The sequence below is a fragment of the Sciurus vulgaris genome (genome assembly GCF_902686455.1).
Source record: "Sciurus vulgaris genome assembly, chromosome: 15".
NCBI lineage: Eukaryota > Metazoa > Chordata > Mammalia > Rodentia > Sciuridae > Sciurus > Sciurus vulgaris.
Genome location: NC_136476.1, coordinates 77643685 through 77658901, shown reverse-complemented (window position 1 = coordinate 77658901; position 15217 = coordinate 77643685). Strand labels below are relative to the sequence as shown.

Below are 15217 nucleotides of genomic sequence, written 5' to 3'. Positions count from 1 at the left end.
GTAAATCTAAACGTCTCTCCTCTTGTAACATAAGGAAGTGTACTCCAAGATGGGACCTTGAGGGTTGGCCTGGATGCCACACCCACACTGCACCCCATCTGCCTACCTACCACAGGTGGAAACAGAGGCATGGGGAGGCAACACGGTGGCTGACAAGCCATCAACAAAGATGAGAGCCATCATTAAAACCAATTGTCCCCCAGATGACCAGCCTTTTCCTCCCCCTAGAACAGCAACTCTTCCCATCTGGTGCCCTGACACACATACTCCCAGATCTCCAAAGAGAAACCTGGAAGTCATTCTGTGTGACCCCCTGCCTCCCCCACTCACCTTCTAAATGTAACTGACATTCCTTTTATCCAGCCCTGAATGGGGTCCTGTCTTTCCCGGCACCCCAAATCCAGGTTCCAAACTCCTCCAGGAAGCCTAGGTCCTCTGGGAGCTGGCCCGGCCTCCCTCTTGCCCTCCCCAACTCTGCACTCCACCATCAACAAGCATGGCACCGTGGGGCCGTCCACGCTCTAGGCCTGGGGTCTGGGATGCTGCCCCGCCCCACTCAGCAAATCAACAACTCCCCAAGGCAGGGGTACTGAGGCTGGCCCACAGGCTGTGGCCTCCTCGAGGCAGAGCCAGGCTGCCCTCACCTGCTGATGATGCCTTTCATCTGGATGTCCTTGTCCTCCTGCTGCCGCCGCAGTCGCTCCTCACCCTCCTCCAGCCGTGCCTGGTACTCCAGCACCAGCTTCTGCGTCGTCTCCTCCTGGCACTTGAACAGGGTCTCGTACTCCTCCAGCTTCTTGGTGGAGATTCGCAGCTTGTCCTGCAGCACTGCGAGGTCCTGCCAGGAGGGCAGAGTGCCACGGCACAGCACCCAGGACAGAGAGCACAGCCTCGTCAGCCCAAGTCGGGTGCAGGTGGGAGGGAGCCAGCGGGGGGATGGCCCAGTGCAGGGATGAGACTCAAGACTGTCCCCACGCAGGAGTTTCTCTGCTAACCTCCCAGCCTGACTTATACCAAGGGGGATGAAAACTCAAACCTCAAACCTCCGGAGTGAGGGTTTTAACTAGGACCTTGAGCTTTTTTATAATAAACAAAGGTTTAAAACCCTGAGATATATGAAGACATCCAAAAGCACCCTAGAGCTGGGGGCTCTGCAGGAAGGGCCCAGATGAGGTGACCAAATCATATGGTGATTGGCCAGCAGGTTGAGATCCTAAGGACGGAGGCTCAGGTGTGGGCGTGGGGACAGGAAGAGGGAGAGACCAGGAGAGAAGTGAAAGGTAAAGGCAAGGTGGTTTGGGTTTCCTGCATCTGACTCGGAAGGGAGGCGTGAGGAGGCCAGAGCCGCCTCCCGGGAGGCTGTGTGGGCTGCAGGAGGAGCCAGCTGCCTCTGAACACGAGGGAGGCAGGGGCAACCCCAGAAGCAAGAGGGGCCAGAAAAGTGAGGAAGCCGGGACGGGGAGGCAGGAAGCCTGGGGTGAGGTCAGGCCGCCTCACTCCCTGCCAAACTCTGGCCCTGGAGCATTCTGCGCGCCCACTGGGTCCCCTCTGCGTGATCATGGTGAAAGCGGAGCATGCAGCGCGTCGAGGGCGTGGTGGGGAGTGGTGAATGCAGCATGGAAAGCCAGGGAGAGGAAGCGCTGCACCCTGACCCCCGGGACTGTGCTTGAGGGGCTGCTACAGGCTATTTCAGGCCCTGAGGGGTAAGAACACCAAGTCCGATCTCCACCAAGTGGGGAGGTGGCTGCACTGCCTCCTGTCAACCTGGGCTTCGGCCTCCTGGGAGGTCAAGGACTACCCACAGATCCACAGTTGGAAGACCTGGCAGGACAGAACACCCACTGCCCTCCAAATGTTAGAGGTGTGTGGTGGACAAGGTTTGGATTTTAGAATCAATTTTTTCTCATGGAAGGAAGAAAACAGTGGCAAGCTGACTCCATCTTTCTTCCTGGTAACTGTTTCCCCCGGGCCCTGGGCAGGAACAAGATCCTGTTTCTGCCTCCTCAGAACTAAAGTTCCTTCCAATGGTCTCCAGGTGCCTCTCTGGCACCCAGGTCTCTAGCTCTGGATGCTCAGAAGCTCGGGTGCTTCAGGGTAAAGGGCCTCTCAGAGCTCCAGCCTCTAGGTCCCAGAGTCTGACCCAGTACCATCCCCAAGTGATGCTGATATGCAGTTTGCATGGAGGCCTCAGGTCTAAGCTAACCCCTTCTGCTGCTTTCCTCTCACTGACCCCAGCCCTGTGTGGGTCAGAATGAGCAGCACCCGCTGAATGAGGGCCCACCCTGCCCGCCTGCCCGGGTCCAGCTTTACCTTTTCTGCTTGGCTGAGCTCCTCCTTACTCCTTAGCCTATCCCTGTGGGGGGGGTCTGGGCCCAGGCCCTCGTCTTCTAACAACTGCGCGTTCATGGTCAAGAGCCAAGCAGCTGTGCGGTCCAGGGCATTGGGGCTCACGGGTGAAGGGCCCTACGATGAAACACAACTGTGACGGGATGCAGAGAGGCAGGGGGAAGAGGAAGGCGGCAGACACTAACACTGGGCAAGCCACAAGGACAGTGGCTCAGAAGCATGACAGGACAGGACCTCCAACTCCCTACCTGCCGGATGGCAGTCAGAGATAGATAGTCAATAGCCTGGGCTCCTGAGCACTGCTCTGCTACCACGGGGAGCACCACAGCAGGCTAAGCTTAGGGGCAGCCAGTGCTGGGCTGGGCAGTCACCCAAAGAACACCCACCCACGTCCTGCAGCCCTTGGGTGACGGATCGTCCACGCTTCCAGCAGTTGCGCCTGGGAACCAACTCAGCCCATATGAGCATTTTGGGAAGACAGTGTAGAGGCCAGAGAGGGTCCAGACTAACTCCAGCACTAGGTGTGGGCTTTAACGGGTCGGGAACTGGAGACGAATAGACCCCTCCCTCTTGCTCCCCAACCCCAGACTTTACTTGGGGAAAATGGCAGAGGGACCTGGTTCCCTTAAGACCATGGTGCCCCTGGTTCCAAGGGAAGGGAGCAGTGTGCACACCAGGCCAGCAATAGGGCTGGACAAGGCATCACAGCATGAGATGGCAGCTGGGTGTGGGTGAAGTGAAATGACTAGGAGGAGCATGACAGGGCGGATGCCCCGGGCGGAGTCCGGCCCACCCAACCCACAGCACTGACCTGCTTGTGCACCGCCCGCGGCTTCAGCTCTGGGCTGTCCCCCTTGGAGGAGGAGGACTGCTGCCGCAGCCGGGCCCCAGGGCCAGCCCAATCTGGGGAGGCCGAGGCCAGGGTTCCACTCGAGGGCCGTGGGTACTGCAGGGTGCTCAGCAGGGTGGGGGGCGTCCGGCCCCGAGGGGCAGGAGGTGGCGGTGGTGGCGGTGGCGGTGGCTGGTCGATCCTCCGCTGGGGACCAGCGCTGTTCTGCCGTGGCACTGTGGGCTGCCCGCCCTTCTCAGTCAGTGACATCTGCCGCCGTGCCAGCTCACCAGGCCGTCGTGCCAGCTCCTCCGCGGTGGTGCTGAAGCTTCCCAGCTTGGCGGCAGCCGCCAGCTCTTCACTGTTACTGTGGGAGCTCAGGGAACTGTGGCCTTCAGAGCCTGAGTCGCCAAGGCCGCGGGGCGACAGTGGCAGGCCAGCCGCCATCTGGTACACAGGGTTCTGGAAGGAGAGTGGTGCCAACAGCTGGGGCCGGCCAGGTGCGCCCTCAGAGGTGCCCGGAGTGGTTGGTGTCTGGCCTGCCCGCCGCACGGTGGCCAGCCCAGCCAGGCTCACTGGTGCTGCCCGGGCCGGCCACCCAGCCACCAGCTGAGTCGTGGGCGCCTGCCCATCGGCGGGAAGGACATCAGGGCCCGCCGGAGAGCCTGCCTCTCCGTCCAGTGTGCGGGAGTCTTGGAGGTCCACCATGGATAGGCTCTTGCCACCGTTGGCCATCTGGAGATCAGGCTCGTTGGCTTCCGAGTAGCTCGAGCTACGGGCAGGAGAGGGCTGGACCCCGGAGGACCTTGTGACAAAAAACAAGTCCTTGTTTTCGGGGGTTGGAGACGGTAACCGGGTGAAATCTATCAGACTGCAGGGAGACAAGCACACACAGGGAAAGAAGGGGAAAAGAAGAACTGTGAGTGCAGCCACGCGGGTCAAACCGACAGCACCCGCCAACCTGCTGGGACCTGGCAGCCAGAGCCAAGGCCAGGGAGGGGATGCTGGGCTGGCAGAATGGGGAGTCCCAGGGACCAGTGGTAGAGACAGCTGCTCCCAAACGGAACCTCTACTCTAGGGACCAGCTCTGCTAGTTTTAAGCTGCAGCTTGGGACAATGGGTGTCGGGACCTAGCATGCTCTGGAAAACCCCCTTAGCTAAGCCCAAGCCCACAGCTCAGTGGCACTGTAATCTGTGAGTTCTGTGCTGAGAACTCCAATTTCCAGAATCACGGGGCTCCTTCTGCCTTTTCCCTCTTGTTTCTAATCAGACTGATAATCCAAGTGTGGGCCTGGTGAAACCCTCCCCTTCCCAGCCTCCTGCTGCCACTCCCTATTTGAGTGGCAGGCGGGGGCTGTAAATCCTGGCAAAAACAGAATCAAAGGAAGATGCATCAAAGGCACAGCTTGGGTGAGTGGCTCTAAGCCTGTGCAGCAGGCTCTACCTTCCCTCGGTCCACCACAGCCCCTGGTCTTCCTTAGGCCACACCTGTCGGCAGCCTCTCCTGGACCCTCCCTGAAGGCCAAGCACAACTGAAGTGGGTCCAGGTGGGTTTTGGAGGGAAGAATGTGGGGGTGAACGGGGCTCTATGAGAGGCAGCAAGGATGCGGGGAGCTTGACATGAGCTTAGAATAGGGAGACACAGTCAGCTTGGCCTCAGACGAGTGGAAACCATGGCCCCAGAGAGGGCAGCTGCTGGCACTATGGGCCCCAGCACTCCTGGGCAGGGAAGAGTCAGACAAGGGTAGCAAACAGGGTGGGGACAACCCAAAATCAGCCGTGGGTTGGGGCTGCCCATGCCACACCCCAGGTCATGCATCCTTAGTGCCCTTCCTCAACTCTTGAATTGTGACTCTGCTCTGCTTCGCTTGCAGGCAAAGTGAACACACCTCCAAAAAACAAAAACAACAACAAAAACACTCAAGGCACCCTAGCCTCTTCTGGACACCACCCCCTCAAATGGGTCTGGCTCTCAATACCCTCTCGCGCTGCAAAGCTGTGCTGCCAGCACCTTGGAAGGAGCCCGCACTCCCCACTCTGAGGCTCCAGGTTCATCCTCACAAGCTGGTCTAAGAGGGGCCCTGGTGGGAGATGCGGGGAGAGTGGAGCACATACTATTCCACAGGAATACCAAGTTTTTTAATGAAGTGTCCCCATTTTGATTGACACATTCAAAAGCATCTGCCTCCCACTGCACTATGTGTGTAACGTGTTGAGCATGCTGCACGGAGGCTGAGGGAGGCTGGGTCTCAGCTCCTCTGTTTTCTGGGGTCCTAGTCTCAAAGCCCAGCATAGCCACCTGGGCTCCTACTGAACATACTCCTAAGCACCACTTCTGGAATTTCTGATGCAGGCCCAGGAAATACCAGAATGAGCACTTCAAACAGGCACAGGGGATCTGCAAGTGCTGAAGGGGTCTGAGACCAGTAATTGTACCTGAACACAGATTGTTCTTCTCCAGGCCCTTGCTGACACCGCCTCCTCCTCCAGGAAGACTTCCCTGGTTTTTAAATGGAGGCTCACCACGGAGGGACTGCTTCACACATTGGAGTCTTACCAGGCTCGTTTCTTGAATGCTCATGTGGGCATTCTCTCCCCCATCAGAGACCAGAGACGGGCTATGCCCAGTCTGCATGCATGCCCCGCTTCACTCAGCACACCTGGAGTGCTTACCCAGAGAGATCGTTCTCGATCACCATCTTCTGTAACCCGGCTGAGATGCTGCTGCTGCCAGAGCCTGGTGTGGAGGCCAGGTCGTTGGTCCCAGGGATTTGCCCGCTGCCCGGGGTGCTCAGTGCAGTGTGGACATCCCTCAGAATCCGAGGCAGAGGTCCCAATTTGGACACAATGCTCTGCGAAGACATGACAAAAAGCAGGTGTGACCTACTAAGGCTAACTGGGGAGGTAGGAGTGCTGTAGTCACTGGTTCAAAAACCATTAAGGAGCCTCTCAGTAATGCAGATCCCTGACCCCACAGTCAGATCCAGGGGGTCTTGGAAAGGACAAGCCCAGCAATCTGTAAATCTGCATTTATTACACGCTCCCTAGATTATTTCTGGGCCAGAAATACAAAGCCCACAGGGAGAGACGCTAACCTAGTCCAAGCCTCATGCCAGTTTGTCCTGCCCAGGTACCCCAGAGAGGAAATCCAAGAGGCTTCTAAGAAGTCTCTCTACTTCCTGCTCCATAAAGTAGGCTGACCCAAGCCCAGTGGAGATGGTCTGGGCACAGAGCACGCACCACCAGGTGCTGGGCCTGGGCCCTTCTGAACCTTGTTGTCATGCTTAGACATGGTGCAGAGGATTCTGGGCTACGGAGTTAAGCGAGGGCCACTGCTTTTGCACAAAGTCCTTTGTGGAAGTCCATGCATGAAATGAAGAAAAGTGAATCTCACAGTCAACAGAGCAGACTTGTGGAGGCCAACAGTTTGATTTCAAATCTTTGTTGCACCATATCACCAGGTGACAATGCTAATCACCTTCCAGACTTCCTGCTTGACTGTGAGATCCATGGGACAGTGACCAGCGCAGGAGCTTGGCAAGCGGTGACAAAGAGTGACTGGTGTAGGCTGTAGCAGAGGGCTCAGGATTAGAGGAAGAGAGGGATGAGGCCTTCCTTTCCACATCCCCCTCATGGTTCTCTCACAGACCAAGACATGGGGATATAAATAAGAAACTGTGACTGCAACAGCAGCAGTTTCAGTGAAAAGTTGGGACTAACCCACAGGTTCATCACTAGGGGACTGATGAAATAACCTGTGTTCCTGGGACAGGACAGTCTACAGCTGTGTTTTAGCACAGCGGTGGTACAGAATGTACACATGAGGGCAGATGCCTATGACAGTGAGTGAGAAACATGTTGGTGGACATAGCAAGTTCTCACTTGAAAACAGAAGGGACGAGAACTGTACATGTCTGCACCTGTGTGTGTCTCCACACACATGCAAAGATCAGGTCTAGAAGGTGGTACGCTACAGTGGTCCGTCACCTCGAACGGACCAGGAGGCAGGGAGGCCTTCCTACCTGTTTCAGTATTAACTACTTTGTAAAGTGGGCCCTGGAGCCTTGGTAAGCAACAGATACTTGAGGTTTCTAGCAGGTCAATGCCAAGAAACTGCTCACTGTGCAGACTGAGGCCACTAAGGGGTCAGAGGAACCCCAGGCTGAGAAAAGCTCAGTCCAAGTGACCATGGCAATGTCAGAGGTGCTGAGGGAATTATCTTGATAGTCAAGGGTACTTCTAGAAAGGTCTTATTTATTTATTTTTCTGTTCTGTTTTGTTTGCAGTGCTAAGGATTGAACCAGTTTGCATGCTTGGCAAGAGCTCCACCCCTGAGCCACAGTGCCAGCCCTAGAAAGGTTTGCAACTTCCTATCTGACACATTTTCAGAATTGATCCTTTCCATCTAAAGATCAATTCTGATGAAAACCTAAAGCAAGGGCATTTTCAGTGAGGTGGCTAAGTCTGGTCCCATATCTCACATGCTCTTCAGTAGGGAGTGGAACTCAGCCAGCAGACATGGAGTGAGCAAGGCATAGCCCAGAGTCGTCTGGTAGGTGCAAGAGAGTGAACATAATACTTGTTCACACAAAGAAAATGAAGCCCAGAGACACCCAGTGTATTCTACATGGCCTGGGCTGGAACCAGGGCTGCCAGCATCTGGGTGGGCCAATTCATGCCACAGAGACAAACCATCTAACCTCATGGTTGTCCTGAGGGGTATCGTGGCCTTAGGACCCTCCCTCACCCACAGCCACAGGCACCTGCTCCAGCTGGCTGACAGCCTCCCAAAGCAGTGAGTGCAGGCTGGAAAGCTCGCGGCCCAGGTCAATGTAGCCCTCAAAGCCAGCTGTGTTGGAGATGGTCTCAGGGTTGGAGATCTCCAGCAGGAAGCGCTGCATGTTGGTCCACTCATGCTCCAGGAACTGGTTCATGAATGACATGTACTCCTCCTTGCTGCCAAATCTGGGAAGAGAGGGCAGCCAGGGTGAGTGCCCTTTTCTCTGAGCCATTCCACCCCCTCAGTTCCCATCCCCCCATCCACTGTGGCCCAACGCACTGACTCTCTAAGTCAACTGAACCTGCCATGACCCAGGGTATCAGAGTCTTTCTTTTTTAAGACCAGAAGTGGTGACCATTCTTTAACCACAAGACCTGGAATGTTCTGTCTCCCCATTTATTGCCCATTAGAGTCTCCTTCCTCTTTTCCTCCAAGTTTCAATGCTGGGTATACAGATGATTTTCTGATCCATGCTAGGCCCAGGTCTCTGCTCTTTCAGACCTCTCCTGGAAGTTCTTCCTGCTCAGCCTGGACAAATCTGGAGTCACGGATGGCCCCCCAAGCTCATGCCCCCGCTCTGAGCTCCCTATCCTAAGCATAGATGCCCGAGTCAGAAGCCTGGCAGTTGTTGGGTCCTCCTTCCTCCCCTCAATGGCAAGGCCTGCTGTCTGCCAAGCACCCTGACTGTTTCACTTGTAGCTACTATCTCGTTTCCTTCCCAGTACTTCTGCCATTTTGATAAAATATGGCTACGTTCTTCCTAGGTCTCTGGGCTGCTGGATTCATCCCCCTGCTGACTGAGAGACCTTTTCAAGATCCAGAAGAGAGGTGGGCCATCCTCCTGCTTTTTAAAAACCCTTGGTGGCTCCCCCTGCCTTGTGTGGCCCTCTGGCCCCTGCTGTCCTCTTGGATCTGGTCTCCTGATTCTCCTGGCCCAGCGCTTGACGTTCCACTTGCTGCACTTCTGCAGCGCCATGGCACTCCCTGCACACCAGTCTACTCCAGCTTGGCTTGAGCCAGGTGAACGCCTTACCCTCACATGCAGCCAGGAGATCATGTCACCTGAGGCCCCCTGTCTTCTCTCCCCATAAGCCCCGGGCCCTCCTGACATATTGGTATGTGACTTGCTCTGGTGTATGACTACATGTTGCTTTTATTCCATGTCTCCCTGTTTAATGTGCTCAGCTTTGAGCGCTGGGACCAGGTCCGATGCATCTGTGTAGACAGCCTGGAATAGGGCTCAACCCATACTCAGTGAATGAATGACAAAATGACCAGCCCTTCCACTTCTGCCTACATGCTCTAAGAATGCAGCTGAAAACACCAAAAGTGCATTATAAGCAAAGACATACTGACAGCATTAACCAGAGTCCGTCTGAAACAACCTGACTGTCTGAATGCCTAGGAAATGTGCTCATGTGCCGGGTTACTCCCCTTGGAAGAACACTGGTCATTCATTTCAAAATGGAGCTTAGGAATGTTAAGGGACATGGGGGAATCCTCAGGATGGATAATATGTTAATTAAAAAGAGCAGAAGAAAAATTATCTCCTCTTTGAAATTTAAGGAAACATACCAAAACGGCAAGTACTTTTACTAGGAGGATGAGGTGTGGAGGAGGTTTTATTTTGAAATAAGGGGGAGAAGAAGATCTGAGAATGGCAGGGACAAATGCAAGTTCTGTTACCCTAGCCCAGCCTGTGGGGGGCAGAAACACAGGGCCTGTCCCTGTGGACTCCAACCTTGCGGATCTCTGCTGTTGCAGGCTAAGGCACTCACTTGGCAAAGTTGGCCAGGTTCTGGGTGACCTTGGCTATGAGGGTGAGGGTGCGGGCAGTGCGGTCATCAGGGTACTCCTGCAGCAGGTTGAAGAGTGAGGGTGACATGATGGCTGGGCAGAGAAAACGCAGAAAGAGGGAGGCGCTGATGAGACGCTCGCTGATGTCGGGCCGGCCACGGCTGCTGCACTCCTGCCGCCATGAGGCAAACACCTCTTTGAGCTCCCGTGGAAAGACACTGCATAGGGACAGACGAGGGTGGGCCTGGTGATCAGACAGGGGCCCAGGATAGGAGGGAGGAGGGCAGATCTGGGTTGCATGGAACCCTCCCCCACAGGTGTGTGGAATTGGAGCTCTCAGCATGTCCCTCAGCCTGTCAGTTATGCAGCGGGCAGGGCTGCTGGGGCGCTGAGTCCACGCAGGAGAGTGCCCAGCACAGGCTGGCAGAGCCGGTGCTCAGGAAGCAGGAGACCCAGGCCTCAGTCGGGTGGACTGTCATTGAAGGGGCCAAGTGAGCTGGGAGACAAGGCCTGGAGCCAGCTCCATCTCTCCACCTCTCCCAAGTGGTAACACATCTTTCCACCCGAACGGCAGGCACTTGGGTGGAGGAGAAAGGAAAATGACAGGGACACATCACTGTGACTTGTGTTCCTATCACTGGCTTTTGAGACACTCCCTTTACCTGAATATTGTCATAGGAATGTAAGGCTTTATGCAGAGCTTGGAATAATGGAGAGACCACTATTAACCACAAGGGGAGAACACAGCTAGTCATGCTCTAGACAGGATGGAAACAAAGGCAGCAACTTCTTCAGGGTGACACAGGGTTCCTGGATCCACTGGGCATTCTTCCCAGCTAGTCATGTCCACCTGGCCCATCTTTAAGTGACCTTCCCATCTTTCTACTCTGGGGCAGACCAGGCCCAGTGCTCCCTGAACCCAGTGTATGCCTGCCGTCACAAGCTCAGGGTGACCTGACCAAGACCCTGGCCTTGCCTGGGCTTCAGCATCCTGTCACTTACGCTGAAAGCAAAGTCTGCCCTGCCAAGCTCACAGTATCACCTTCAGGCTGAGGTGCCAAGGCCACAGAGGGCTTGCTGGGCTGAAATGCTCATAGGGGCAAGCCCAGCAGCCAACCCAGCAGGCTCTGTGGTAGTGAATGTGCCAGTGGAATCAAGATTGCCTAGGGAGAAAGTGAGGGTGAGTGAACTTTAGCCCTGGCTCTCATAGCACCTGGCAAAGGACTGGGCAGGGACACCGAGGTATGAATGATATCTACTGATGACCTTGTCCCAGAGAGGACCCTCTGACAGATGCCATAAACAAGAAATGGAAAATCCTTGTCCATAGAGGTGCTTTTCCTGTGACCCACACTCAGCTGCCCAGGAATCAGGGAAGGAGGGTGAGTGCCCAGCCAGTGTGGGATAGGAGGTGTGTTTAAGGCTCTCTGATTGCTCCTACTCAGGCTCCAAGGTATAGAAAGTCCCACATTTAGGGCCCAGATCAAGGTGCCCCACTGGACTCAGTGAGTATCTTGTGTAACATTAGCTAAGACAGTGGGCACCGGGACACTCAATCTCCTGGCCCTGCCCATTCCTTTCAACCCCTTCCCCAAGCAGCTGCTCACCTAGCAGGCCTGCCTTTGCCTGTCTTTGGCTCTCTGCATGCCTAGCCCTGAGCTGGTGAACTCACCTGCCCCCAGGGTGCACCTAGCCCAGGTAGGAAACTCATTCAGATGCAGACATGATCCCACTCCAAACGGGTCAGGGCAGCACCAGAAGGGACCCAGGAGATTAAGCAGATTACATGTGGTCAGATGAAGGGTCACAGAGGGACAGATATAAGGCCTTAGGATAGGAGTGCATACCGGTCAAGGTGGGTGGTGAGTGAAAGAACTAACTGAACAAAAGAGAAAAGTATGGTTGCAGAGAGTTGGGACAGGAGGGGCATCAACCCTGAGCTGTAGCTGTAGCACAAGCTGAAGCCTGGGCAGCTCTTTGGTGTGAGACTCATCACTTGGGCTGGCAGCAGGCCCATCTACACACACCTGGAACTCATGTGTGCCACCACACCAAGGATGTACCTGGCACCAGGTCAACAGCTGTCACATATGTTTTCAGGAACAGGCAGTTGCCTTCGAAGTTGGCCTTCCTGTGAGGTCGCCGGGACCAATCCCAGTCCTGATTATGGTTCCGTGTGAGCAGCCCACTCCCATGCACACCTGCTGTTCTGGGGCTGGTGCAGCCTGTGGACCCTGCTGTATTTAAAGCTACTGTTTTCTTTTTGTTCTCTAGTCCCAGCAGGGGATCTGCCTGCTGTTCAGACACCCACCATGCTCCTGCTGGGTCTGATGACACGAGCACCAAAACTCCTAGGACAGGTAAGGAGGAGTCTCAGGTGGGAGCTTGAGCAGGGCCTAGTTAGTTCTGTTCCATGCTGCAGCCTGGGCAATGCACACATAGGGGGTGCTCACCAGGTACTGGACTGCTGTGTCCAGGTTATTTCTACAGTTACACATAAAAACTGGGTCTTGCAGACATTTTGAAACACTCTCCTACACTCAAGAGTCTGAAAAGGACCAGGACAGGAGCCTGTCAACCCAGTAACTCAGTGGGTCAGGCAACAGGTGACCCCTATGCCTGGCACACTGTGCACACTGACAGAGCAGAAGACAGGCAAGACAATAGGGCAGGAAGGCCTGGCCTAAAAGGGAATGCAGCATCCTCAGAGTCATGGGGACAGCACTGACCAGTAGGAGTTGATGATCTTGCAGAAGGCCAGTTCGCAGCACATCTTGAGGTTGCCCTGGTGCTCAGGGAGGTCAGCAGCTGAGCACTTGCTTGGGTCCACTTCACAGTTCTCATCTGACTCGTACAGAGCTTTGATGAACTCACCTGTGGCCAGGTGGGCAGGGAGGAGGGAATCAGGGTTGGGCAGATACCACCAACCCTCTGCCCACCTGAAGCCCACCCCCTCCCTACCTAGTGCATCCTGCAGGTACTTTTGGCCCACCAGTTTGAGGTACTCCTCAATGGCCTTGGTGGCCAGCGTGTTCTCACGGAAGATGAGGTGCTCATTGTCCCCACAGCGGTCCACCTCTGACATCATCAGGTCCGTCAGAAAGTCCTGGGGAGGCAGGAGGTGAGCAGAATGGAACCTAAGCTGGCCTGGTAGGCAAGACCTGAGGACTCTAGACCTTGACAGAAGTCCCTGCTCCTCAAGCTTGCTCCTTCATCACACTGCTGGGGATCTAGAGAGGAACACAGCACCCACCTTGGGGCTGCTGAGGAGAGGAGGCAGGGCGGGACAGCCTAGTGAGGGGGCAGGTTGGAGCTGGTGGCCTCAGAGCTGGGTGTAAGGATGGGAAGGCAGGCTTGGATGGCAACATGCCACATGGAGCCTCAGGCTCCACCATCATGTCCAGACTGGCTGCCACAGGAGAGCTCACCCCCTCCTTCCATACCACGTGCCAAGTACAAACAGCGGCTAGGACCCATTGGAGTCTGGTGGGGGCACTGCATGACACGGACTTGTTCTCTGCCACCCGGTGGGGAAGGATGAAAGAAGGAAAGGCAATCCAGTTGCCCTGTGCTCAGGCTAAGAATGAGGCCGAGGCCCACTCTGGCGGGCTCTGGCTGGGAGGCAGGCTGTGGCACCACTGCTGCTTACCGTTGTGGGTCCCAGACTGCACTTGGTAAGCCCCTCAACTATCGGGTCCTGCGGGTTTCACAGGAAGCCCTGGCAGAGAAGCCTCAGCTGCCCTTGCCCACCAGGACGGTAGCTCCTTCCTCTGGATACCTGCCTCCTCATGTTCAGAGCCAACCTAAGACTTGGGGAGAGGAAAAGAGAGGCAGGCAGACTCAGGGGAGGGTAACAGTGGGGGCAAGGGACCAGCCATCTCAGAATCTGCAAGGCACTCAGCATGGACCAGGGTTTCTGGAAGTTTCCCAGATGTGCCAATTTGGGGGCCCTTTGGAATACAGAATTGAAACCTAGAGCAGGAGATCAAGGCTGGTCAATAGCACAGAAAGACAGGAGGGACCAAGGGGAAGCTATCACTGGCCTCCCTGGGATAATGCACTCAAGGACCACTTTCTGATGTGCAAATAACCTCTAGACTCCTATCCTCTGAATACACAGAACCAAGGTTTAAAACTGCATCTTCCCTGGAGCTCTGCCACAGCAGCCCTGGGGACCAGGGATTGAAAGATGAGAGACCCAGCAGCAGGAAAGGCTCAGGCCTCTGCTGCCTCCCTCATACCATCTCTGGGCCACAGGTTTTTATCATTCACTGTTTCCTAGCACCCACAGCCCACCACTGACCAGTAAATGAGGAAGTGCAGCCAGGGGGCTACCTGGCAGCCTCATCCAGCAAGTGAAAAGCTTTGGGCAAGAGGGGGAGGTGCACTGCCACAGAGGAAGGCAGATCGCCCCCCAGATCTACAGTGGGGAAGTCCCCCTCTCAAAGGCTGCCCCTGTTATACAGTGACAGTCCAATGGATGGTGGAAACTAGAAGGGCCTGCAGGGGCCGTGGGACTTCTGGTCATAACCTTTCCCCTCTAGGGCCTCTAGGAACAGGTAAGAGGACAAAGGACTGCATGCAGTCAAGCATCTCTGGGCTCTTCCTGGTGATACCCAAACCTGGCTCCCCGCCTCACCTCTCCTGGTTGAGAGCTCAGGACCTTAATCCAGAGCAGCCCCTGCCCATCACTCACACCAGTCATTCTCTAACCACACCAGGTCCAGAGGGCCAAGGTTCAGTTCCCTAGCCTGGCATTTGGGGTCTATCCCTGTCACAGAAGGCTAGTCCATTCCAAGTCCAGGCAGTCTTCTACAGGCTTTGGACAGCTCCAGGAGGCATGGTGAAAAGGGCAGGACTTCACATAGGTGGGGCCCAGAGCCATGCTCTACAGAGGTGGACAGGTAGGAGAGGGTGTGTCTTCTAGGGCACCACAGTCTAGAAGCCTACTTGTCCCCCAAACCAAGTGCTGTGGGGTGCTGAGTGGGCCTGTTTTCTGTAGCAGGTGAAAGGTGAGGGAAGGGTGAAGGGAGTTGGGCCCAAGGCAGGAAGTAAGGCCTGCCTACATGGCTCTCTGATCCCCAATTCTGTGGGGCTCTGGGGCTAGGGCTGGCTGATCATCTACCTATGCACGTGAAGTCTGTGTCTGGATGTGACAGTGTGCAATGAGGCTGGGGCTGGTATAGTGCTTATTAGGGATGTCCCGTGTGGTACATGTGTCTGTGTCACTGGGCTGGTGGATTATGGGTCCCACGTGTGTGGGAGAGCTCATGACCTGCCTCAAGGTCAGCCCCCAGGGTCAGTAGGAGAGGCACCTGAAAGCCTGCCCACTCCCTCACTACCAGCCACCAACCCATCCACAGCCCCACAAGCCCGGGACTGCTCTGCCGTGCAGGACTATGAAGCCCCTCACTTCATGGCATAACTCTTGGGTTTAGGGAGCCCATCTGGGTGTGAGAGCTGTC

At 55.6% G+C, this 15217-nt stretch overlaps 1 protein-coding gene across 13 annotated transcripts in view; it reads right to left on the bottom strand.

The window, feature by feature from the left end:
- DAB2IP (DAB2 interacting protein) overlaps nt 1-15217 on the bottom strand; it is a gene marked incomplete at its 5' end in the record, with an annotated part of 238162 nt that overhangs the window by 67475 nt on the left and 155470 nt on the right. For 11 of the 13 annotated variants that reach the window (XM_079113734.1, XM_079113732.1, XM_079113739.1 and 8 more), the window contains 8 exons: nt 645-838; nt 2311-2463; nt 3158-4046; nt 5849-6027; nt 7939-8140; nt 9734-9970; nt 12482-12626; nt 12714-12858. In XM_079113734.1, coding sequence (XP_078969860.1) covers nt 645-838; nt 2311-2463; nt 3158-4046; nt 5849-6027; nt 7939-8140; nt 9734-9970; nt 12482-12626; nt 12714-12858 — 2144 coding nt within the window. The remainder of the gene's footprint in view (nt 1-644; nt 839-2310; nt 2464-3157; nt 4047-5848; nt 6028-7938; nt 8141-9733; nt 9971-12481; nt 12627-12713; nt 12859-15217) is intronic. The other 2 variants (XM_079113733.1, XM_079113737.1) reach the window with 2 other exon arrangements.